This window comes from Ambystoma mexicanum, chromosome 2q (assembly GCF_040938575.1).
Source record: "Ambystoma mexicanum isolate Mex_15411 chromosome 2q, UKY_AmexF1_1, whole genome shotgun sequence".
Lineage (NCBI taxonomy): Eukaryota > Metazoa > Chordata > Amphibia > Caudata > Ambystomatidae > Ambystoma > Ambystoma mexicanum.
In genome coordinates, this window is record NC_090924.1 from 1,045,346,506 (window position 1) to 1,045,369,485 (window position 22,980).

General features: G+C 46.7%; 1 protein-coding gene across 3 annotated transcripts in view; it reads right to left on the bottom strand.

Moving 5' to 3' along the window:
• The window catches only part of MINDY3 (MINDY lysine 48 deubiquitinase 3), a 1,607,185-nt gene that overhangs the window by 1,253,873 nt on the left and 330,332 nt on the right, over nucleotides 1-22,980 (bottom strand). For 2 of the 3 annotated variants that reach the window (XM_069648406.1, XM_069648405.1), the window contains exon 5: nucleotides 1,147-1,317. In XM_069648406.1, the coding sequence (XP_069504507.1) occupies nucleotides 1,147-1,317 (171 nt within the window). The remainder of the gene's footprint in view (nucleotides 1-1,146; nucleotides 1,318-22,980) is intronic. The other variant, XM_069648407.1, reaches the window with a different exon arrangement.

The following is a 22,980-nucleotide window of genomic DNA, read 5'->3' on the forward strand; positions in this document are numbered from 1 at the left end:
GTTCTAGCCGCTTTTACATTTCCATGGCAGCACGTGAGGGACGGCAGAAGTGCGAATGAGGACTAGAAGCTGCAAATAAGTTCAGAAGGTGAACATTTGTTTAGCAGCAGCAGGGACTTTGGGGAGAGCAGAAGGTAGAAGTGGTGACAAAGGAAAAGTCAGAGCACTCGGCTTGCTCCGACCACAGGTTTACACCATTGGAATCAGCTTGGGGTTCGAGCAACCCAATTGGTTTTGCAGCTTGTCAAACTTTCTAATAAGTCTTAATGGTGGCAGTGCAGGGTTTTCATGGGTAGTAATACTCTTCTAGTTGTGGCGGGTTTATGGACATTACTGCACACGAACGCTCTTGGCTAGCAAAGCCATTAGCACCCCAGGATGAATAAGCATTCAGTTCATGAGAAGAAACGTGCATCCACACAATCATCAAAGAAAGGAAATGGGGCGATGGCGACCATGTCAATAAGAGAAGGGCACTTAAAAGCTAGCAATAGTTTCATGGCAGCAGGTGCAGAAGTGGAATGGCGACTAGCCTAGGGATCATGTAAGTGGAATCATTAAGTGCATGTGGGAGGCTGGTTAGAGGAGGGTTGAACCGTTGAGGGAGCAGGGCGGACGAGAGGGTGTGGGTAGGGTGGGTAGGAGGCAACCTGTAGGCACAGCAAGCTTGAGTTGGGGCCATACCTGGGAGCAGCCATCAGCTAACTCGGAATGAGAGGCCTAATCGCTGAATTCAGCTCACTATCCACGGGAACCGATTGTCTGGTCGCCCTGAGCCGAATGCAGGTGTAGTACACAGATTTGAGGAGGTGGTGCAAAAGGAGATTTTGCAGTGCTGGCGAATGGTAAAAAGGTGGACAAAGGTCTAGTTTCTTAAACCTCTTGCAGATCTACACAGAAGAAAGACACTAGCACTTATCAATCATAACATCCATAAACAAGTATAACTAATCAGAGAAAAGGGATTCTAAATCTTTTACATTTCAACAATTGTTATTTTTCAGGACAAAACAGACTATGGGAGGGGGTGGAGGGCTTGAGAATGCCCCAGTGATTGAAAGATGAGCAAAAAGTTAAAGCAAATGATATAAATTAAATGCGATTAATTTTCTACACAAATACTCTAAACTAAAAAAATGATATTACCTGGTTGATCCAACTGACTTGTCTCGGCAGTGCTTTCTGGAAGGCTTGCAGTTTCCTCTGATGTCTTCTCTCTCAGGCACGTTACTAAACAGTAGGATTCTGAATTAATAGAGTGAACCATTTCCAAAATATCAGTTAATGTTTGGCAAAGGATGTGATTCTGTTCTTCCTCTAGAAAAAGTACACAAAAAGGAGACGGGAAGTTTCATGAGGAGTTATCAATTCAACAAACCGTATGGTAAAAATAAATACTACATTCATTGAAGATGAGCGTTCGAATAATACATTCTAGAACGTTATGAGTTTGATGCAGTGGAATGTTTGAGCAAAACGGGGCATGACAACATTTTGTATAACTTGTAGTGTGAACATGCTAAGAAAAATACGGAAAGCATAACGTACAATGCTATAAGCTACCATGATGCATTATAGAAAACAGCAATACTACGTACGTTCTCTGTGCCATTAATTCAACACTGCAGTCAAATGCAAATTCCTTCTATTTGACATTTTTAATTCCATTTGTAATTCTTTGAAGAACAGGGATGTCTATTTTGATCAGAAAGGGCTTGCAATAACCCATTCTCTGGAAGGGTACCTTCACAATAGCGCAAATGGTGAGTAATTTATGAGGTAGTGGGTGAAATGTGGCATAGACCAGGGGACAAAACAAACCAAGTATGAAGACGGTGACTTACAAAAAAATAACCTAGGTGAGAAAGTGCTTCAAACTAAAGTGAGTACTGTACAAATACACACAATGACATAACACAGCACATGAGGGACAGGTGTGGTCAGGTATGGGAGAGAGGGCAGAGGGAGCTAATTCTTTGGCATGTAAACAAAGTTTAAACTAAGCTAAATGGAGCAGGGTAAGTAGGAAGAAAGCTGAAGGCAGGGGAGGTATGAGGGGTATGAGACAGAGGTTGAATGCAGAGGAATAGCAGAGGCAATGAGATGCTAATTAGACAGATACAATTAGGCTGGTACTGAGGAGCAAGACCATCAATAGCTTTTTAGACTAGGAGTAGGATCCTGAAACGGGAATGGTTATGTTTATTATTTGTAGTGCGCACCTAACCCAAGGGTAGCAGGGCGCAGGAGCAACAAGAAGATTGTAAAGCTTAGGTTACAGGCAGGGCAATAGATAGAGTCCAGCTGAGGTTACATTGCTGGAAACATCAAAAACATTGGAAGCCATTACAGCAGCGTTATAATTACAAAGGAAATATACACTATTTACAGGTTATATAGTATGTCTACACATAGAGGATCATTGGATATATACAGTTATACACAATTTACAGTATTAATAGTATAGCGCAGCAAGGGAGATAATTAAATGTCATGTTCCTTGAGCCAGAAGATGGTGTTGGATATGAATTGTAGGTATGGAAGGTCTTCCCTGAGGGGTGGGGGTAGGGAGTTCCAGAATTGTGCAGCTTTAACAGGAAAGCTGTTCCCTCCAGGTTGTGCATGGAACACCAACCAGAATGGTGTTGGTAGGTATAAGTAGGGGAGGCACTGAGTAGGTTGTAGAGAGTTCAGGTAGCAAACCCAAGGACTTTGTCTAGATAGAGGAAGGAGTAGAGAGGAGGACCAATGAGCAGGATTGAGCAGTAGTCCCTTTTGCTGAGAACAAGGGTGGACATTAGAATTTTCATATAGTAGCAGGTGGTAAATTGATTAATTTTCAGAATTATGAATATGAGCAGCAAAGGCAGTGGAACTGATGAATTGCTGCAGCCAGAGGTCACCTTCAAAGAGGATCCCAATGTTGCGAGCCTTGAGTGAAGGAGCAAGAATGTCAGGCGGGAAGGAGATGGGAGAGAGGACAATAGGGATGGCATTGGAAGCCAGGAGAAAGAGGACATCCGTTTTTGAAGAGTTCTGCATGAGGCAGCGGAGAAACATCCAATTATGTATTTCAGTGAGACAGTTGGCAATCCGTTTTAAAATGGCTGGGGAAAGGAAAAAAAGATTTGAGTGTCCTCAGCAAAGAGGCTATATTGAAAGCCAGAGGACGAGAGAAGTCTTCCTAGCGCAGAGCAGGTATAGAGGGTGAGAAGTAAAGTCCAAGGACTAATCCTTGGGGATGCGGACGGGAAGAGGAGTGGATTTAGAGGATCGCAAGTTTCAGAAAATTTTAAAGGAGCCAACATCCAGATTTGGAGGTTGGGAAGAATATGGCAGGGAGAGAGCTCTGAGTGATAACAGCAAGTTGCTCCTTAAATGGTAAAAGATTTAGTTCCAAACAGGTCAATAGGAGAGAAAGATGGGTTGGGGCTGTGAAGGATCGGTGCTAATTCGAAAGGCGTGGTAGGGGAGAAGTAGTTCAGAGTAGGTGGTGCAGGAAGATTTTAGAGGTAAAATAGTTAACTAATCATTAGTAGAAAGCGAGGAGGCAATGGATATTGGCTTGGGAGATGTGTGTGAATCTTGGAGAATATATGAAAGTTTACAAGTGTTACTGCAAAGGGAAATTATTTTTCTGGGGATAAGACATACACCCAATGAAGAAGGCATGTTATTTTATGCTTCCAAGAACAGCGACCTTTTGTTGAAGAATAGTAAAAGACAAGCAAAGTGGAGCTGCTGTATACAAAGCACCTTAGCAAACCAAGTAAATGGCGAAAGCCATGAAGTGGCTATGCCAACCTAGCTATCTATTAATCCACCATATTTGTCATGGGACGGGAATGTCATGGTGGTTAAACGTTCCAGAATGACAACCGATTTGGTTGGCAATTACTGGTTTTGGGATTGGGCCCAGATAGCAGCACATAATTTATGGATAACTGCAAGCCCATATCTCAGTTGATCGTGCAGGCTGCTGTTTTCACGAACGAGTTTAGCAGCTTCCAATATCCAAACAGAGATTCATACAAGATTCAGAAGACAACGGGCAACGTTGCATACCCAGTGTGTAGACAATTTCCCCAGGTATTTGCATCATATGCCAGTAATTGATATAATATACCCATAATTTTTCAAGTATTGTGATTATATGCTCTGGTACTCGCATAATGCATTAGGTATTGCTATATATCAGGTAATGCCATCAAAAGACGTCTTAAGAACACTTCAAGGTTTTATTATCAAAATCCAAACTAGTACCAGCACTGCCAGGATGTGTGCGCATCGTAGTGGCTGCTTTGTGTGTGCTTGTAGTGCCGAGTGGGTAGGTGCGTTTGTGTGTTAATATATTGCTGAGATGGTGTGTGTGCTTATGTACACATGGCCATGAAGTGATTTAAGCCGACTGTGCCGTGCTGTGTCAATCAAAAGGATTCTTGGCCATATGATGAAAATAGCTGGCAAATCGTAAATAACTTCCAAATGTGTAATAAAGTCTCTTATTAGTCACAAGGGACACACAGACCAGCTGTGGAGACTGATGTTGTTCCAGGTATGCTTTATTGGTACAATATGTACAGTTCCAGTTACTCTCAGGTATTTACAGTAGTCTGGATGACAGGGAGATAAGTAAATCTCTCCCAATTATCTCCCTCATACATCCCACAGAATCACCAACACGCAGAATTTGTAGTGAAGCCTTATGTTAGACATTCAGTGTGCACTACTGAATCACAGACCAGCTGCTGAGTCTAAGTTAGTTCCAGGCAAGGCTTTATTCACATATGTACAAATCTGTACATTACTCCAGTTACTCTTATTATAGTTACAGCACGCGTAGACATTGACAGGGACATGGGAAGGTATAAACATCACTAACAAAGGAGCTGACCCACCGGCCATCCATTCAACCCAGCTCAGGCCCCCAACTGACACTCGCAGAACATTCACACACAGATCCACCCAACATTCTCCTGAGCTGCATCCATGCACCAACATTCTACAGCAAGCATCCAGGCCAGTGGCAATACAAGACTACATTACACCATCTCCCTTTCATACCAGACTCACCACACACAACATCTCCCTTCCATAACAGACTCACCACAGACTCATCACAACATCTCCCCATCACCAAAACATCTAACCAACAATCACCTTCCATTTGGACCTGCCACATCCAAACACAGAGCCTGCCATACTCTGGCACCAACCATACACAGCCAAGGGAACCAATCATACATTTGGGTGAGGAAAAACAGGGGGGGATCACGCATTTGCCCCACCACGGACCCGGTGTCACCACAAACAAGACACCCTGGGGAAACATGGTCCAAGTCCAACCAACTAACACACAACAAGAGGTGTTGCCATGACAGGTCAACAATTGCAGAGGGCTACTTAGATCACTCCTCTTCCTCTTAACACCATCACATCACATCCGAATACAAATCGCTCCCAATTATCTCCCTCATACATCCCACAGAATCACCAACACGCAGAAAAGCAACTACCACCTAAACCAACAAACAACTACAACCATTCAAAGAGAACATCCGTACATGTCACATATCACCAATATCATTCAAACCAGACCCATGCCAAGACACCGAAAAACAAATGAAATGCTCCTGGTAGCATTAACTTTTTGTTTAACATTGCTCTAATAATTAAAAACTATAACAACTTAAAATAAATGTGGGTACCCTTCCAACCTATACATTGTTTATTTTCCTTAGTGCACTGTATATACATTTCAAATTCACATTAAGTGTAAATTTTAAGGCCTTTATTCTTTTACTCAATATTCTTAGCTCAAAACACTACACTTTAAAAGAATTTGCATAACCTTTATAGACTTCAAACCTCCTGTAACTTTTACTCATAAGTGCGCATCTAAAAAACATTTCCTCACCATCCATACTTTTATGGATGTCCCCATAGACTTTGCATTTTAAATTTTGTATAAATTTCACCTTTTGATATAAGTGCGCAATTATTGAAAAATTTCCGCACCATCCAACCAACAACAAAAAACCTGGAGGATGTCTCCAACAACATGACCTCAGCCACACCTGCAAAACCAAGCGGTGAGGCCTACAGAAAATTAACAATTTTCCCTTTAATATGACTTTACCTTCCTGTAACCATAAGTAAAAGAAGCTACAAGAAAATATATTTTCTGTTGGCTCCAAAATAGTGGAGTTAATGGTTTTTGGCAAATATGCAAACACTTGCTGCCGTGTGCGTACCTTAAGAAAGCTTTAGTTTGGGGCGCTGAAGGGAACATTTTGCACGACATTTTCTTTATCATTATATACATCAATTGGGGAGCTGAAAGGAACATTTTGCAAGACATTTTCTTTATTATTATATACATCAATGGAACTAAAGGCACAACGTGAGCAAGCAGCATACTTGTGAAATAAGCTACGAGAAAACCCTTCCCTTGGCATCATTATTTTGGATTGAATTATGTTTGGCAATAATGCAAACGTGACAATTTACATTTTTTTCTTTATTTTGATTTTATTTTTTTCTTAATGAATGTGGAAAAGCCACCATGGACTTTTGCAACACTTATCAATATAAATGAAAAAACTAATATAATTCTTTTTTTTTTAAGCACAAAGTAATAATAATATTTTTTTTTTATTTTCTCAAATTTCCACCATCAAGAAGAACTAGTTACTCTTACCTTGTAACGTTCTTTCGATGGGATGTTCCTCCGACGTATTCCTTATCTTAGATATAAATCCTTCAGCTTTGCTGGCCTCGGAAAATTTTTTCGCCAGAGGGCGCTGCGCGTCGATGATCGCCGAGTCGATGACCCTCGACGGCCTCCGTGCCGACGTCGACGTCATCCTGCCTATAAAGGCCGCGCGCAGCGTCCGTTGCTCAGTTCCGTTTTGTAGTCCCCAGTAATGTTTTTGGATTAGACTAATCACCTTGAAGGAGCATAGGCTGCAAACCCACAGGAAGTCATACTGCGGGGATGGATGGGAGGGTCGATAAGGAATACGTCGGAGGAACATCCCATCGAAAGAACGTTACAAGGTAAGAGTAACTAGTTCTTCGAAGGGATTGTGTCCTCCGACGTATTCCTTATCTTAGATAGACTCCCATAGCAGTGGTATTGTGACTGGAGGCGGGAGTAATAAAAGTTATGTTACCCTTCCAGAATGGACAGAGTGTAACACAGCCTTGCCGAATCTAGTTTCTTGACTAGAGGAGGAATCCAGGCTATAGAATTTGGTAAATGTATGTGCGGACGACCATGTGGCAGCCGCACATATATCTCGAATTGGCACCCCTCTTTGAAGGGCTGAGGATGTTGCGATACCCCTGGTAGAATGAGCCCTTAGATTTTGAGGAGGCTCCTTTCCTGCCAATTTGTAGCACTCCAGAATGGCTAAAATAATCCATCTGGAGATGGTTTGTTTTGTTATTGGAAGGCCCAACTTATGTCCTGCATAACCTACAAAGAGTTGGTCTGCTTGTCTGATCTTAGCCAATCTGCTGATATAGAAGCTCAAGGCTCGCTTAGGGTCCAGCCTGTGCAGTCTCTCTTCCTCCTTCCCCGGATGAGGAGGAGGGTAGAAAGAAGGTAATATAATCTTCTGAGTGATGTGAAACTCCGAGACTACCTTCGGGAGGAAGTTAGGCTTCACCTGAAGAACAACTTTGTCCTTGTAAAAGATTGTATGTGGAGGTTTACACGATAAGGCTTGCAACTCGCTAACCCTTCTAGCAGATGTCAATGCTATTAGCAAAACAGTTTTGAGGGTGAGAAGCTTCAATGAACAAGAGTGTAGTGGTTCAAAAGGGGCACCCTTTAGGAAGTTTAAAATTAGGTTTAAATCCCATAAGGGAACTTGAAAAGGTTTCGGGGGATAAACATTAGTTAATCCTTTTAGGTATTGTATTACCAATGGAATTTTGAAGTATGAAGGCTCCTCTGCAGTGCGCTTAAAGATTGATAGCGCTGCGAGATAGCCCTTAATTGTGCCAACCTGTAGGCCTGAATTAGCCAGGTAAAGTAAGAATGACAACACCATAGGTGTACCACAAGAAAAGGGTTCAATATTCTTTTCTCTGCACCAGCTGCAAAATTTGTTCCAACGGCAGCGGTATAGAGTTTTAGTTGCCGGCCTTCTGGCCGAAAGCAACACCTCCATAACATCATCCGGAAGGTCCCAATCCTTGTACCTCAACCTTTCAGACACCAAGCGTGAAGGTTGAGGGTCTTGATGGCTGGATGGAGAACCTGACCTTCCTTCTGCGAGAGAAGATCCTCTCTGTATGGCAGTCGAATTGGAGGGCAGATGGACATGTCTAGAAGGTCCGGGTACCACGTTCTCCTGGCCCAATCCGGGGCAATTAGGATCATGGTCTTCCGAAACCTTCTCAACCTCCTGATCATTTGAGGAATGACAGGGACCGGAGGGAACGCGTACAGAAGTGGGAACTCCCAGTCCACTACGAACGCATCTCCTAGAGCTCCTCTCGGGGGAAATTCCCTTGAGCAAAATCTGTCGCACTTCCTGTTGATACTGGTGGCGAACAGATCCACTTGAGGGGTTCCCCAAAGGGCGAAGATCTCTTGAAGGACTTCCTGAGCTATCTCCCACTCGTGAGAGACTGTGCTCTGCCTGCTCAGAGCGTCCGCTGTCAAGTTCTTCTCTCCGGCTAGGTGAATTGCCGATAGAGAGATTCCTTCCTGAATTGCCCAAAACCAGAGCTGCATCGCCTCTCTGCACAGTGGTAGTGAGCCTACGCCTCCTCTTTTGTTGAGGTAGTGCATGGCCACTGTATTGTCCGTCATTATTAGGACGTTTCTTCCCCGTACAGACGGCAGAAAAGCCTTCAGCGCTAGTCTGATGGCTCTCAGCTCCAACAGGTTGATATGTAGTCTGGACTCCGATGGAGACCAACGACCGCTGATGGTCAAGTCGTTGGCGTGAGCTCCCCACCCCGTGAGTGAGGCATCCGTGACTACTGTTATCTCCGGCCATGGTTGCCAAAACATTTCTCCTTTCAGGATGTTCTCCCGACAGGCCCACCACTGAAGGTCTCGGGCTACTTTGACCGGGATCCGAAGGAGATCTGTCATCCTTCCTGAGAACTGTGACCACTGAGTTCTCAGTGCCCACTGGAGGGATCTCATTCTCAGGCGAGCCTCCGGCACGAGGAATATGCAGGATGCCATGAGGCCTAGCAACCTCAGAAAGTCGTAGGCTGGGAGATATTGGGCATTCTGAAATCTGATGACCATCTGCAGAATATCTCGAGCCCTCACCTCTGGTGGCAAGGCTTTTCCCAGGGAAGTGTCCAGGACTGCTCCAATGAATTGGAGTCTCTGTGATGGTATCATCTGTGACTTCTTTAAATTGAGGGAGAAGCCCAGCTTGTGAAGGAAGTGGCAAACATAATCTAGTTGTCTCTGAGCCTGTTCCGAAGATACAGCTCTGATCAACCAATCGTCTAGGTAAGGGTAGACATGAATCCCTTCCCTCCTTAGACTTGCAGCCACAACCGACATTAGCTTGGTAAAGACCCTCGGGGCGGAGGTTAGCCCAAATGGCAGAACTCGAAATTGATAATGAGAGCTGCCAATTGCGAACCTCAGGTATCTCCTGTGCCTGGGATGGATCGGCACATGGAAATAAGCGTCCTGGAGGTCTAGAGATACCAACCAGTCCTGAAGCTGGAGGGCCTGAAGGATCTGAGAGAGAGTCACCATCTTGAACTTGTCCTTTCGGAGGAATTTGTTCAATTCCCGTAAGTCTAAGATGGGTCTCAGTCCTCCGTCCTTCTTCGGTATTATGAAGTAGGGGGAGTACCAACCCTTGTTCCTTTCCGCTACAGGTACCAGTTCTATGGCACCTTTCTCTAGCAGGTCTAAAACCTCCTGCAAGAGGAGCGGATCTGGAAGCTTCAAAGGGTTGTTCCCCGGTGGATGACTCTGAGGGATATGTAGGAAGGGCAGGCAGTAACCTTGGGCCACTGTCTCCAGAGCCCAAGCATCTGACGTAATAGCCTGCCATTCCGTCAGATGGTGAGTTAACCTGCCCCCTACTGGTGTTCTGTGAGGGGAGACCTCAGAGTGGTTTTGAAGCGGCTGATGCAGTTGCCGAAGGTAAAGTGGCTCCTGCTCCTGCGGGTGCGGCTTTCTTTCCCCTACCCCGTCCACCACGGGTAAATCTTCCTTGGCCTCTTTGAGCCGGTCGTCCCCTGCCCCTTCCATATGAGGAATAGTAACGAAAGGACCGTCCTCTCCACGATGATCCCGAAGGACGAAAGGTATTCTGACGGATAGCAGCTCCCAATGACTTGGCTGCTGCCTTGGACGTTTGCAGTTTCTCCAAACTGTCATCCGCCTTCTTTCCAAAGAGGGTAGAACCGTCAAAGGGCATATTCAAAAGCCTGGTCTGCACGTCAGAGGCAAAACCAGACTTCCTCAACCACGCATGCCTGCGGATTGTGGTACTTGCCGCCATGGCCCTGCTGATACTGTCAGCAGAATCTAGGCCAGTTTGTAGGGTCTCGCACATCGCATCTTTACCATCCCTGATGATGTTTAAAAATGCGTCCCTTTCCTCTCCTTCTTGGAGGCAGTCAGCCGCTGATGAAGCGCACTCCCAAAGGGTGTGGCTGAACCTAGCGAGCGTACAGGTCGCGTTAATAGACTTTAACGCCATGCTACAGGCAGAAAAAACCTTCTTAGCCATGGCATCATACTTTTTGTCATCCCTATCCTGCGGAGCAGTGGGGTATGCAGATGTGCTGCCTGATGAGGTTGCAGCCTGTACAACCAAGCTCTCAGGAGTAGGGTGTTTTGACAAATATTCAGGGTCAGAACTAGCCACCCTGTATTTTGTTGACAGTTTTTTATTTACTGCCGGGATAATTTCTGGCGTTTCCCAGTTTGTCAAAATCCTTCTCTGTAGAGCAGAGTGAAATGGAACCACAGGATCCTCCTGTGGGCCCTTGTCCAGTATGTCAGTGAGGTCATCCTGCTGAAAGGCAGGAGAAGGTGCAGACCAACCCATAAATTCTATGATTCTAGACATCAGAGCTCTATATGGAGTCTCCGCATGTTCTCCTGGGTCTGGTTTGATAAATTCTGCTTCAGGAGAAGTGTCCAAGCCACTAGCTTCCTGAAGTGCATCCTGAAGATTTTTTAATCTTCCTTCCTCAGAGGCGAAAGTCTCTGGCTCTGGTGATGTGGTCCTCTGTAAATCAATATCTTGGTCTGAATCCTCCCTTTCCTCAAAAATCGAGGTTAAAGGGGGATACATTGGTTTTTGGAATGGTATAAACCCCATTTCCAATGCAGAAGGAGCCATCATCACAGGCCTTGAAAACGTCGATGTCGTCGACACCGACGTGAAAGTACTCGAAGGCGCCGTGAAAAGCGTCGAGAAATGTGTACTAGGCCTCGAAGAACTCGAAAGGATCGGAGTCCTGCTCGAGAACGACGTCGACGTTCTCGGCGTCGAGTCGGAGGTCTTTTGTCTAACCGTTGGCTGTGGAGTAGCCGTGGTTCTTTCCTTCACCGGCGTCGATATCGGCGTCGACGTCGGCGTCGACTCGATCGACTGATGCGCCGATGAATCCTTCGACAACGGCGTCGATGGCGCCGACCTCTGTTTCGAAGGAGTTTTCGACGATGGCGTCGATGATGCTTTATCTCCCGATGGCTCGAGGCGCTTTCGGGTTGACTTTTCCGCCGGGTACTGCGACTCGCGGCGTTTAGATTTTTTGGGTTTTTTACCCGGGGTATCACCCTCAGCTGTCTTCGAGGGGGACGAGGCCGCTTTCTCGAAGACGCTTAGCATCTTTTTCCTGAATTCCTCCCACTCAGCTTGCGAGCTGCGTTTTGTGGGGCAATGAACTCTCTCAGGAGAACTCGACGAAGATGACGAAGGGGATCTCCTACGTCTCTTCTTCGAGTGTCTCGATGTCGACGAGTGGTGGGAGCCACTTCGTGATCTAGATCGAGAGTGTTTTTTATGGTGAGGAGACGAACGTCTCGACTCTACCGAAGAAGCTTTCGAGGAAGTTAAAGTTGACCTACCTCTCTCGAGCTTCCCCCTACGCTCCTTCAAGGCTTTCGCCGTCATGGAAAGGCATTCCTCACACTCCGAACTCTGGTGCGTGATTCCCAGACACCACAAACAGACCCTGTGAGGGTCCGTCAACGACATTTTCTTCCCGCAGTCTCGGCACTTTTTGAAACCGGACCGAGGGGTCGTCGGGTCGGAGGAGGATGCCATCGATATCGAGGTAAATAGTAGTTATTATATACGTTATCTTGACGAGAACTGAGCAACGGTGTTCCGAGGCACAACGAAGCGCGGAAAAACGGAACTGAGCAACGGACGCTGCGCGCGGCCTTTATAGGCAGGATGACGTCGACGTCGGCACGGAGGCCGTCGAGGGTCATCGACTCGGCGATCATCGACGCGCAGCGCCCTCTGGCGAAAAAATTTTCCGAGGCCAGCAAAGCTGAAGGATTTATATCTAAGATAAGGAATACGTCGGAGGACACAATCCCTTCGAAATGTTTATATACTGAATAATGTATGCTATGGTTATGGTGTTAAGGGTCTGATTTACCATTTGGAGAGTTGTTGAACAAAACATTAGTTACATTGGATACCCTGCAATTGACTTTGGGCCACTGTCTTGCTCAGTTTGTGTGATCTTGTGGCCCACTGTTATGTGTTCCATCCCGGCCATGACACACGTGTTGTAGTTCATGGTCGCGGTGCAGGGTAGTGCTGTTAATGTGTACTAATTAATGGGTATTCCTGTTAATGTGTACTAATCAAATAGTCTTGGAAATATTTGAAGCCAGGTGAGAATTTTAAATTTCCACCAGAGCCACAAAGAAAAATGTGGCGGTATGTATACTCTTTTTTTTGAGGTATATGTTATATGCGTACGCTCTAATGTGAGATGCTTAAGTGGCCAACCGACTGCATAAGGGTTGCGTCATGAAAGAGTTTGGGCAGCTGACTGAATAAGGGTTGCACCATAAAGAGTTTGGCCAACTGACTGAACAAGGGTTGTGCCTAAAAAAAAGAAAAATCTTTTTTTTATTGCCGGCAAATGTACATTCTGTATATATATAGTGCGCACTTTTGCATTAGTTACTGTTAAGCATTCACCATTGTTCCTTTAGTAATAGTTTTAAGCTTAAGACCTCTGGTTGTGTTTAGATTTATGAGTGGGCGAATGATATGTATTTGGCTGACCTCCCTCCATCCGAATGAAAGGATGATGTTTGTGTGTATGAACCTGATATGAAAGGGAGATGTCACGCGTGGGTACATCCGGTATGAAAGGGAGATGTTATGTTGTGGTTGAATCTGGTAAGAAAGGGAGATGTTATATATAGTCTTGTACTTTGTCACTGGCCTGGAGTGATTGCCAATAGAATGTGATGTATGATGCAGCCAGGAGACTGTTGAGTGCATCAGTGTATGAATGTTCTGAGTGAGTCAGTTGGGGGCCTGAGCTGGAGTAAGTGGATGGCCGGTGGGTCTTCTCCTTCATGTGTACTGTACTACCTATCCCTGTCCTTGTCCTCGTCGCCAATGTAATAAAGTCTCTTATTAGTCACAAGGGACACACAGACCAGCTGTGGAGACTGATGTTGTTCCAGGTATGCTTTATTGGTACAATATGTACAGTTCCAGTTACTCTCAGGTATTTACAGTAGTCTGGATGACAGGACAAGGACAGGGATAGGTAGTACAGTACACATGAAGGAGAAGACCCACCGGCCATCCACTCACTCCAGCTCAGGCCCCCAACTGACTCACTCAGAACATTCATACACTGATGCACTCAACATTCTCCTGGCTGCATCATACATCACATTCTATTGGCAATCACTCCAGGCCAGTGACAAAGTACAAGACTATATATAACAAAATGCCTGCGTTGGTTATACTAAAAACAAAACTACTGGCTGTGTCAAGGTTTGTTTGGTTTACGCTTTTAGTCTGGTACCTGCTACTGGTTTTCAAATTTATTTTTGGCTCGTCAGTTTTGTTTTCCGACACCTGGATTATTTCCCAACTCTCGAGAAGCCCTGCATTGACTCCCTTTTGCAAAATCGTGCATATTACAGACCCATGAGGCTGATATGATAGTTTATTTGTATAGCGCCTATACACAATGTGTTTCAAAGCATTTCAAGGCAAGGGAGGGAACACAGGAAAATACAAACAGTGAACATTCTTACAATGCCTTGAACAATAAGAATGTGACATTTACTATCATACTCGGTCTGGCGACATTTCAAGAGCTAAGACATAGATAAGGGAGGGAGGAGGTGGGTGGAAAAGGAAAGGGAACAGACAGGCGTCTAACGTACTAGGCCTGAAAACATTTCCGATGGAGCCAGAGGATTACAAGAGGAGTGGGTGAGGGGGAGGAGAAGGAAGGAGAGGAACAAAACAAGCTACTATCCTACTAGGCCTGACGACATTTCAGATAGTGCTGGGGAGGAAGGGAAACGAGAGCGGGGCGGGGTGAGAAACAATGTAGCTATCATACTATGTCCGAGGAAAACTTTGATAGTTAGTGCATAGAGTATCATGGAAACATATCAACTCTCTTTATAAGAGGCTAGCATGCTGCCCCTAATTTTGCACCAACCCCAGGTTTTATTCAATCTTTTTTTAGTGATTAATATAAATACCGAAGCATGCGCAAGGTATTGAACTGAAAATACAAGCGCAAGAGTCAGAAGGAATAATGTCCATTATTGTCAGTCACGTCTGAACGCTTTTCAAGTACAAAAGGAGATGGCATGCACAAAGAGGCCAGTTCACTTGCAGTGAACCCATAAAGCCATGGACGAGCATCCTTCTATTCATATGCATATGATCGGAGTTTCTCACTTTCCACAATAATTATGAACTGACATGGCTAATCTGATTAATGGTGGGGAATTTTTTACATTTTCTTTGCTCAGCAATTGAGTATGTACAGTAACCACTCACACCATACTGTTGAGTTTTATTGTAGCATGGTTGTCATCATCTGCATGGACTGTTGGTGCTGGTGTCCTGCAAGAAGGAAGCGTGGGGCTGTGGGTGGGTTAATGAAAGCATAGCTAAGTGATATTCTATTCCTAGAAGCAGTCCACATTTGGAAAATATGTACCAGCTCGGTGTAGGAAAATTCTAGTGCAGAGTGGTTATTGGTATAAAAAAAAAGAAAAAAAAGAAAAGAACAAGTTACTTACTAACTGGTAAGTTCTTTCGATTGGATGTTCCTCCAACGTATTCCACATCTTTGACATGGAATGTCCACAGCTGTTTACTTCGGAAACTTTTTTGGCAGAGGGTGTCCTGCGTCGAGTCGATGCCCCTCGAAGGCCTCTGTCTGGCCCCACCCGTTCATCCACCCAATCCCTCCACCCCCAATCCCCATGCACCCCCAATCCCCATGCGCACCCCCCCCCCTCGCGTGCGTGAGAGCAGATCCTGTCGGTATGGAGGGCAGATGGACATTTCTAGAAGATCCGGGTACCACGCTCTTCTGGCCCAATCTGGAGCAATGAGGATCAGTGAGATCCGAATCCTTAACACTCGAATGACGGGGACTGGAGGAAACGCGTGCAGCAGTGGGAATGACCAATCCACTACGAATGCATCTCCAAGGCTCCTCTCGGAGGAAATTCCATTGAGCAGAATCTCTTGCACTTTCGGTTGGCACTGGTGGCGAAGAGATCCACTTGTTTGTTTCACTTGTAAGTGTTTATTCACTTGTTATGCGCACCAGACCTGTAAGTAAAAGGGCGCAACAGTATGAAGATGCAAAGCTTACATGGTTACAAAATATACAAAAATATACAGATATAAAATGGCGTATATGGTTACAGCAATAAACAATGTACAAATCTAGAGAATACAGAGTGTTACGCTCTGTATATCACTAGGACTCACAAGTAGACTAGATTACATATGAACTTCAAGTAGTAACACAGAATTAAATGAGAATATAGGGTGAGTAGGAGTAGGTCGCTCCAGCTACGGACATATCCTGTGGGGTTCCCCAAAGGGTGAAGATCTCCAGAAGGACTTCCTGAGCCAACGCCCACTCGTGAGAGGCCGTGCTCTGCCTGCTCAGAGGGCCGCTGCCGCATTTTCCTCTCCGGCCAGATGAGCTGCTGAAAGCGAAATTTCCTGCTGGATTGCCCATAACCGGAGCTGAATTGCCTCTCTGCACAACAGGAGTGACCCTACCCCCCCCTTTTGTCGTTGAGGTAATGCATGACCACTGTGTTGTCCGTCATGATCAGGCCACTCTTCCCTCGCACAGACGGCAGAAAAGCCTTCAGAGCCAGCCTGATGGCCCTCAGCTCTAACAGGTTGATGTGGAGTTTGGACTCAGACGGAGACCAACGACCGCTGGCGGTCAAGTCTGCGGTATGAGCTCCCCATCCTGTGAGGGAAGCGTCCGTCACAACCGTCACCTCCGGCCGCAGTTGCCAAAACGGCTCCCCCTTCATCAGGTTCCAACTCGTTGGCCCACCACAAAAGATCCTTGGAGACAGAGTGGAATCTGAACGGGATCCGACATCTTGCCTGAGAATTGTGACCAATGCATCTTGAGAACCCATTGCAGGGATCTCATCCTCAGCCTGGCCTCTGGTAGAAGAAAAATGCAGGATGCAATGAGGCCGAGCAACCTTAAGAATTCGAAAGCCCGGAGACTCTGGGCATGTTGAAACTTGTCCACCATCTGCACAATGTGATGAGCCCTCACCTTGGGAGGCAAGCCCTTCCAAGCATGTGTCCAACACAGCCCCAATGGACTGGAGCTGTTGGGAAGGTGTCAGGTGCAACTTCTTGAAATTGAGGGCGAAGCCCAGCTTGTGGAGGGAGCGGCAGGTGAGACCGAGGTGATCATATGCTTGCTCAGGAGAACGTGCACAGATCAGCCAGTCGTCCAGGTAGGGATAGACGTGAATTCTCCTCTCGCATAAGATAGGCTGCCACCACCACCATTAGCTTGGTGAAGGACCCTCGGGGCGGAGGTCAATCCATATGAACGGACCCGAAACTGAAAGTGCGAGTCACCAGCTGCAAATCTCAGGTACTTTCTGTGCTTGGGATGAATCGGCACAAAAGTAAGCATCTGTAGGTCCAGAGACACCAACCAATCCTGATGTTGAAGGGCCTGGAGGACTTGAGAAACAGTGACCATCTTGAACTTGTCCTTCCTGAGAAGCTTGTTCAACCAATGCAAGTCCAGGATGAGTCTCAATCCCCGGTCTTTCTTTGGGATAAAAAAAATAAGGGGAATACCACCGTTGCTCCTCTCCGCTATAAGCACCAGTTCTATAGCGCCAGTCTATAGCAAGGTCAAGGTTTCCTGCACAAGGAGCAGATCCGGAAGCTTCAAAAAGAGATTCCCTGTTGGATTGTCGTGAGGCCGTTGCAGGAAGGGTAGGCAGTAACCGTGGGCTATTGTATCCAGAACCCACGCATCCGAAGTAATGGCTCACCATTCTTCCAGATGCTGAGATAGCCTGCCCCCAACTGGTGAACCATGGGACATGGCCTCATGACTGTTTTGGAGCGGCTCTGGCAGCGCCTGAATGCAACAAGGCAGCTGAGACAAGACCGTTCCTTGCCGGCTTCATCAGAAGGAGCAGACGGAACTGTGCCCTGCGATTGTAAAATCGCTAACATCTGCTCTCTTAAGGCAGCCCATTCCTCTGGAGTCGAGGACTTTGTTTGGCAAGGCACTTTCCTCGCGGCACCGAGGAGGACGGAAAAGGCGACCGGTGACGGCTCTTGCTAGAATGCCAAGACGAGTAGGACTAATGGCGGGAACGACTCCGGGACCGAGATCCCCGGGACTCTTCCAGACGTGGAGAGTCGCCCCTTGAATCGTTGGTAGACATCCCTTTGGACTTAGATTTACAGGACATACTAAGTTTAGATCCCCTACCTACCTGAAGCTTCCCCTTACACGCCTGCAAGGCCTTAGCAGTCAGTGACTGGCATTTGGAACAGTCGTCGGTGTCGTGACTCTCGCCCAAGCACCACAAACAAATGCGATGCAGGTCGGTAATCGACATTTTCGACTTGCAGTCCCGGCAAGTCTTGAAGCCAGACCACAGAGTCAGAGGGGTGGAAGAAGAAGACATTCATGAGGAATACACGAAGCGCGCTGAGTCTCCGAAGCAAACACGTTTGTGGAAAAAACGGAACTGGGGTTACAGGCGCTGTGCGTCCTATTTATAACATCCGGTGACGTCGCCCTCGAAGGTACATCGACCCGACGCCGTCGACGCAGGATGCCCTCTGCTGAAAAAGTATCCGAAGAACACAGCTGTGGACATTACATGTCAAAGATGTGGAATACGTTGGGGGACACAATCCATTCGGAACATGCATTTGAACAGAATATTTTGCACTGTGCAAACTGTATTCATTGTCCACATTTTTGCTTATTTAGAAAGTCAAGCAATTTAAACAGACCTGCCTATTCGTTTAGCCTAAATACAATATAAAAGCAGGGTAAAGAAAAAGTGTGCTTCAAACATTATCACCCATGGAGATTGAGCCAACCAATTACTGACTGCATGCTTAACTTCCTGTTATAAGCCAGTGTTCGCTCCTTCCAATGACCACCTTCCAACCCTGGGACTCCATTACCAGGCCTGCCTCCAGATCAATTCTGTCTATTCCTGCTCCCACCTGTGACGCCTAAAATGCCCCCCACAACACATCTTTACTTCTGCTCCATGCTGTGCCCAGGCTACCTTGTCTGCCTCCTTCCATCCTCCCCCGCACCACAAAAATAGAAAAGGGTCTCCGCACAGAGCACCAGCTTCCATTTCCAAGGCGTCCATTCGGACTACGAATTGCGCTTGCAGTGGCATGTGAGGTCAATCCGAACGGCTGGACCCGAAACAAAGTGCGAGTCGCCAGCCGCAAACCTCAGGTACTTTCAGTGTTTGGGATGAATCGGCACATGAAAGTAAGCATCTTGTAGGTTCAGAGACACCAACCGATCCTGAAGTTCAAGGGTCTGGATGACCTGAGAAAGAGTAACCATCATGAACTTGTCCTTCCTGAGAAGTTTGTTCAACCACCGTAAATCCAGGATGGGTCTCAATCCTCAGTCTTTCTTTGGAATCAAAAAATATGGTGAATACCATCCCATTGTTCCTCCCTGCTCCAGGCATCAGTTCGATAGCGCCTTTCTCTAGCAGGGTCAAGATTTCCCGCACAAGGAGCAGATCCAAAAGCTTCAAAGAGAGATTCCCCAGTGGATTGTCGTGAGGACGCTTTAGGAAGAGAAGGCACTAACTGTGGGCTATTGTATCCAGAACCCAAGCATCCGAAGTAATGGCGATGCCTGCCCCCAACTGACTGTTTTGGAGCAACTGCGGCAGCGTCTGAAGGCAACGAGGCAGCTGCCTGAGTGGCTTTTGCACCTGTTTCCCCGACCACCACAGGTACTTTTTCGCTGGCCCCTTTGACTGGCGGCTCCTCCCGTTCTACCAAAGGAGGAGTAGTAACGAAAAGAACCTCCCCTCCACTGCTGTCCCCTAGGACGAAAAGGCGGAGGTTGACGCACAGCTGCGCTCAAAGATTTTGCCGCAGCTTTTGAGGTCTGCAACCTCTCAAGGCTCTCGTCAGCCTTGCTGCCAAAAAAATGCGCACCATCAAAGGGCATGTTCAAAAGACGGGCTTGCACATCCGGAGCAAAACCCGACTTCCGCAACCACGCAAATCTGTGTAGAACGGTGCTCACAGCCATGGACCGGCTAACACTGTCGGCCGTGTCCAAACCGGACTGAAGGGATTCACACATGGCATCCTTGCCATCTTGCACGAGAGCAATGAACCCATCCCTTTCTTCCCCTTCGGGAATATGCTCAGCCGCTAGAGAAACATTTCCACATAGTGTGTGAAAACCCGCCAAGGCGCAAGTGGAGTTGGCTGACTTCCACGCCATACTCCCCGCAGAAAACACCTAGCGTGCTCAAACGTCAAAGCGTTTGTCGTCCCCATCAGGAGGGATGGTAGGGTGCGCCGCCTGCCTCGAGGTGGCTGTAGCCACCTGACCACCAAACTCTCGGGAGTGGGGTGAGACGAAAGGTAGGTGGGGTCGCTACCGGAAGGGCAGTATTTTTTGGTTAACGATTTGCTAACAGCCGGAAGAGATTCCGGTGACTCTCAAGCAGCCGACACCCTTTTCTGTAATATCAGATGAAAAGGTAACACCGGGTCAGAGGACGGACCTTGATCTAAAATGTCTGTTAGATCACCTTGCACAAAAGCTTCAGGAGGACAGGACTAGCCCAGATACTCTGTGACCCTAGCCACAAGCCTCCTGTAGGACGACTCGGCTGAGCCCCAGGCTCAGGCCTGCCAAATTCCACTTCCGGAGAAGTGTCCAAACCACTGGCATCATGAAGAGTTTGCCTCAACTTTTCCAATTGACTGTCTCCAGAAAAGACAGGAGCCACATCAGGCTCAACAAGGTCCATATCAAAGTCTGACCTTTCCTCCTCCTCATATATGTCATCCAGAGGGAGGTAAAAGCCCTGCCTCGGGATAGAAGGGGGTCTGGAGTCCACCACAGGCCTCACAGACTTATAAGTCGCCTTCCTCGGAGGATCCACGGTATCAGGGACCTCCATCGGTACATTTTGGGCAAAAATACCCGAAGGCATGGAAGGCTTCGGCGTCGAGAGCACTGATGGCTCCAGTGTCGAGAACGGCGCTGATGGCGCTGTGGGCTGGAACGAAGGCACAGCTTCGACGTCAGTATCTGACGGACACAGCGCCAATGGAGTCGGTGCCGCCCTTGCGCCCTTGCCCGGTTTCTGCAGTCTCGCTGGAGATGAGGACCGAGACCGGGAAACATGTCTCTTGCGACTATCCTGAGCCTTGTCGACCTCGAAGGTTTCCGATGAGTCGCGTCGAGGACCCGAGCCTGAAGTCGTGCGAGCCACTGTACGAGACCATTCCTTAGCCAGCTTCGTCAGAAGGTGTGGCGGAACTGTGCCCTACGATTGAAAAATCACCAACATCTGCTCCCAAAAAGCAGCCCATTCCTCTTGAGTCGAGGACTTGGTCGGACAAGCCACTTTCCTTGCAGCACCATCCTCCTAGGAGGACAGGGAAGGCGACCGGTGACGGTGCTTCCTATAATGCCGAGACGAGGAGGAATGGCAGGAACCACTTCGGGACTCCCGATGCAGAACATTGACCCTCGAGTCGTCGGTGGAAATCCCCTTGGACTTAGATTTACGGGACTTACTGGGTTTAAAACCCCTACCTACCTGAAGCTTCCCCTTACGCTCCCGCAAGTCCTTAGCAGTCAGCGACTGGCATTTGGAACAGTCGTTGGTGTCGTCACTCTCTCCCAAGCACCACATGTGATGAGGGTCGGTTATCGACATTTTAGACTTGCAGTACCGGCAAGTCTTGAAGCCAGACCGCCAGGACGGGTCGAAGAAGAAGACATCTTCACAAGGTAAAACCTGAGGCGCGTCGAGTCTCCGAAGCAAACACATTTGTGGAAAAAACAGAACTGATCTGCGGTCGCTGTGCGTCCGATTTATAACATCTGGTGACATCACCCTCGATGGAGGCTTTCGTGGGACATCGACCCAACGCCAGTGACGCAGGATGCCCTCTGCCGAAAAAGTTTCCGAACTACACAGCTGTAGACATTACATGTCAAAGATGTGGAATACGTCGGAGGCCACAATCCATTCAAAATGCACGCAACCTAAGCTACAACAAATATGTTTGGATAGGTGTGCCTGACATGCTTTTAAATTAATGTGCATTTAGCAGTGCTGACGAGCGCCATGTGAATCAGGTTTCCAAAAAAAGAGCAGAGTAAAAGCTGGCTGTCTGACTTGGGCTCAGGGTCTTCTATCAAGATCCATAAGTTTCACAGCCTTTGTGATATTCACAGTTATCATTTTGCACATTTCCATATGATATTGTTGACACTATCTCAGCACTAATTTGTTGTTCCTTAATATCATGCCTCAGTCCCAGTCTTCATTCTTCCAAATTGGATGGTTGTGTCCATTCAAAAAGATGCTTCAAGACACCCATGCATTGGCGCTACAGGCAAAATGAAAATAATCAATGTCGTTCACCGACACTAAAGTCATTTTTCAGAATGCAGATTGTATGAGGCTATCTTTATTGCCTGGCCTGCCCTTCCAGTAGGTGTACCATCACTCACCAGGCTTAAGAGCAAAAGCACTGCTAAGCAAGGTTCTGTTTTTTCCATTTTGTTTTTCAAAATAATACCAACAGCAAATAAACCTGTTCTGTTTTATCTGTATTTATATGCTAGCTGATATACCTGGTGTTGCTTGGGCTGTCATTCCCTCATAGGTACAGGTAACTGTGCAAATTTTGGTGCACATTGGTGAAACTGTGTGGAATTGTATAGGGAACAAAGGCGAAGCTACAAACCCACCCCCGCATTTTAACATTTGCTGAAATCCAGGGAAAGGGGTGGGGTGTCCAGATGTCATGTAGCCAGTAATGTCCAGAGAGTCCTAACAGGTGACTGTGCAAAATGTGGGGCAGATTGGTGAAACGGTGTGGAATTGTATATGGAACATGCGCGAAGCCACAAACCCACACATTTTCACTTTTATATATGTATAGATTATGCCTTTGCACTAGCGCAAGACAGTGTTATGGTGATGAGGAAAATCCAACAGTTTCAGAAAATAACTTTTCTTAATAACTTCCGACACTTGCATGAAAAAATCTGAAAATAATCCAGAGTAATATTTCGAGGCAGATACCTCTACATGGACAATTTCACATTTCTACACGAACGGCTTCATATATTTTCAAAAATGATACTTTTCCCAAAGGCCGGGATGTGGGGGTTCGGGGAATTTCAGCCAAAATTGGCAGTTCCGATTTTCAAAACCTTTTGCAATCA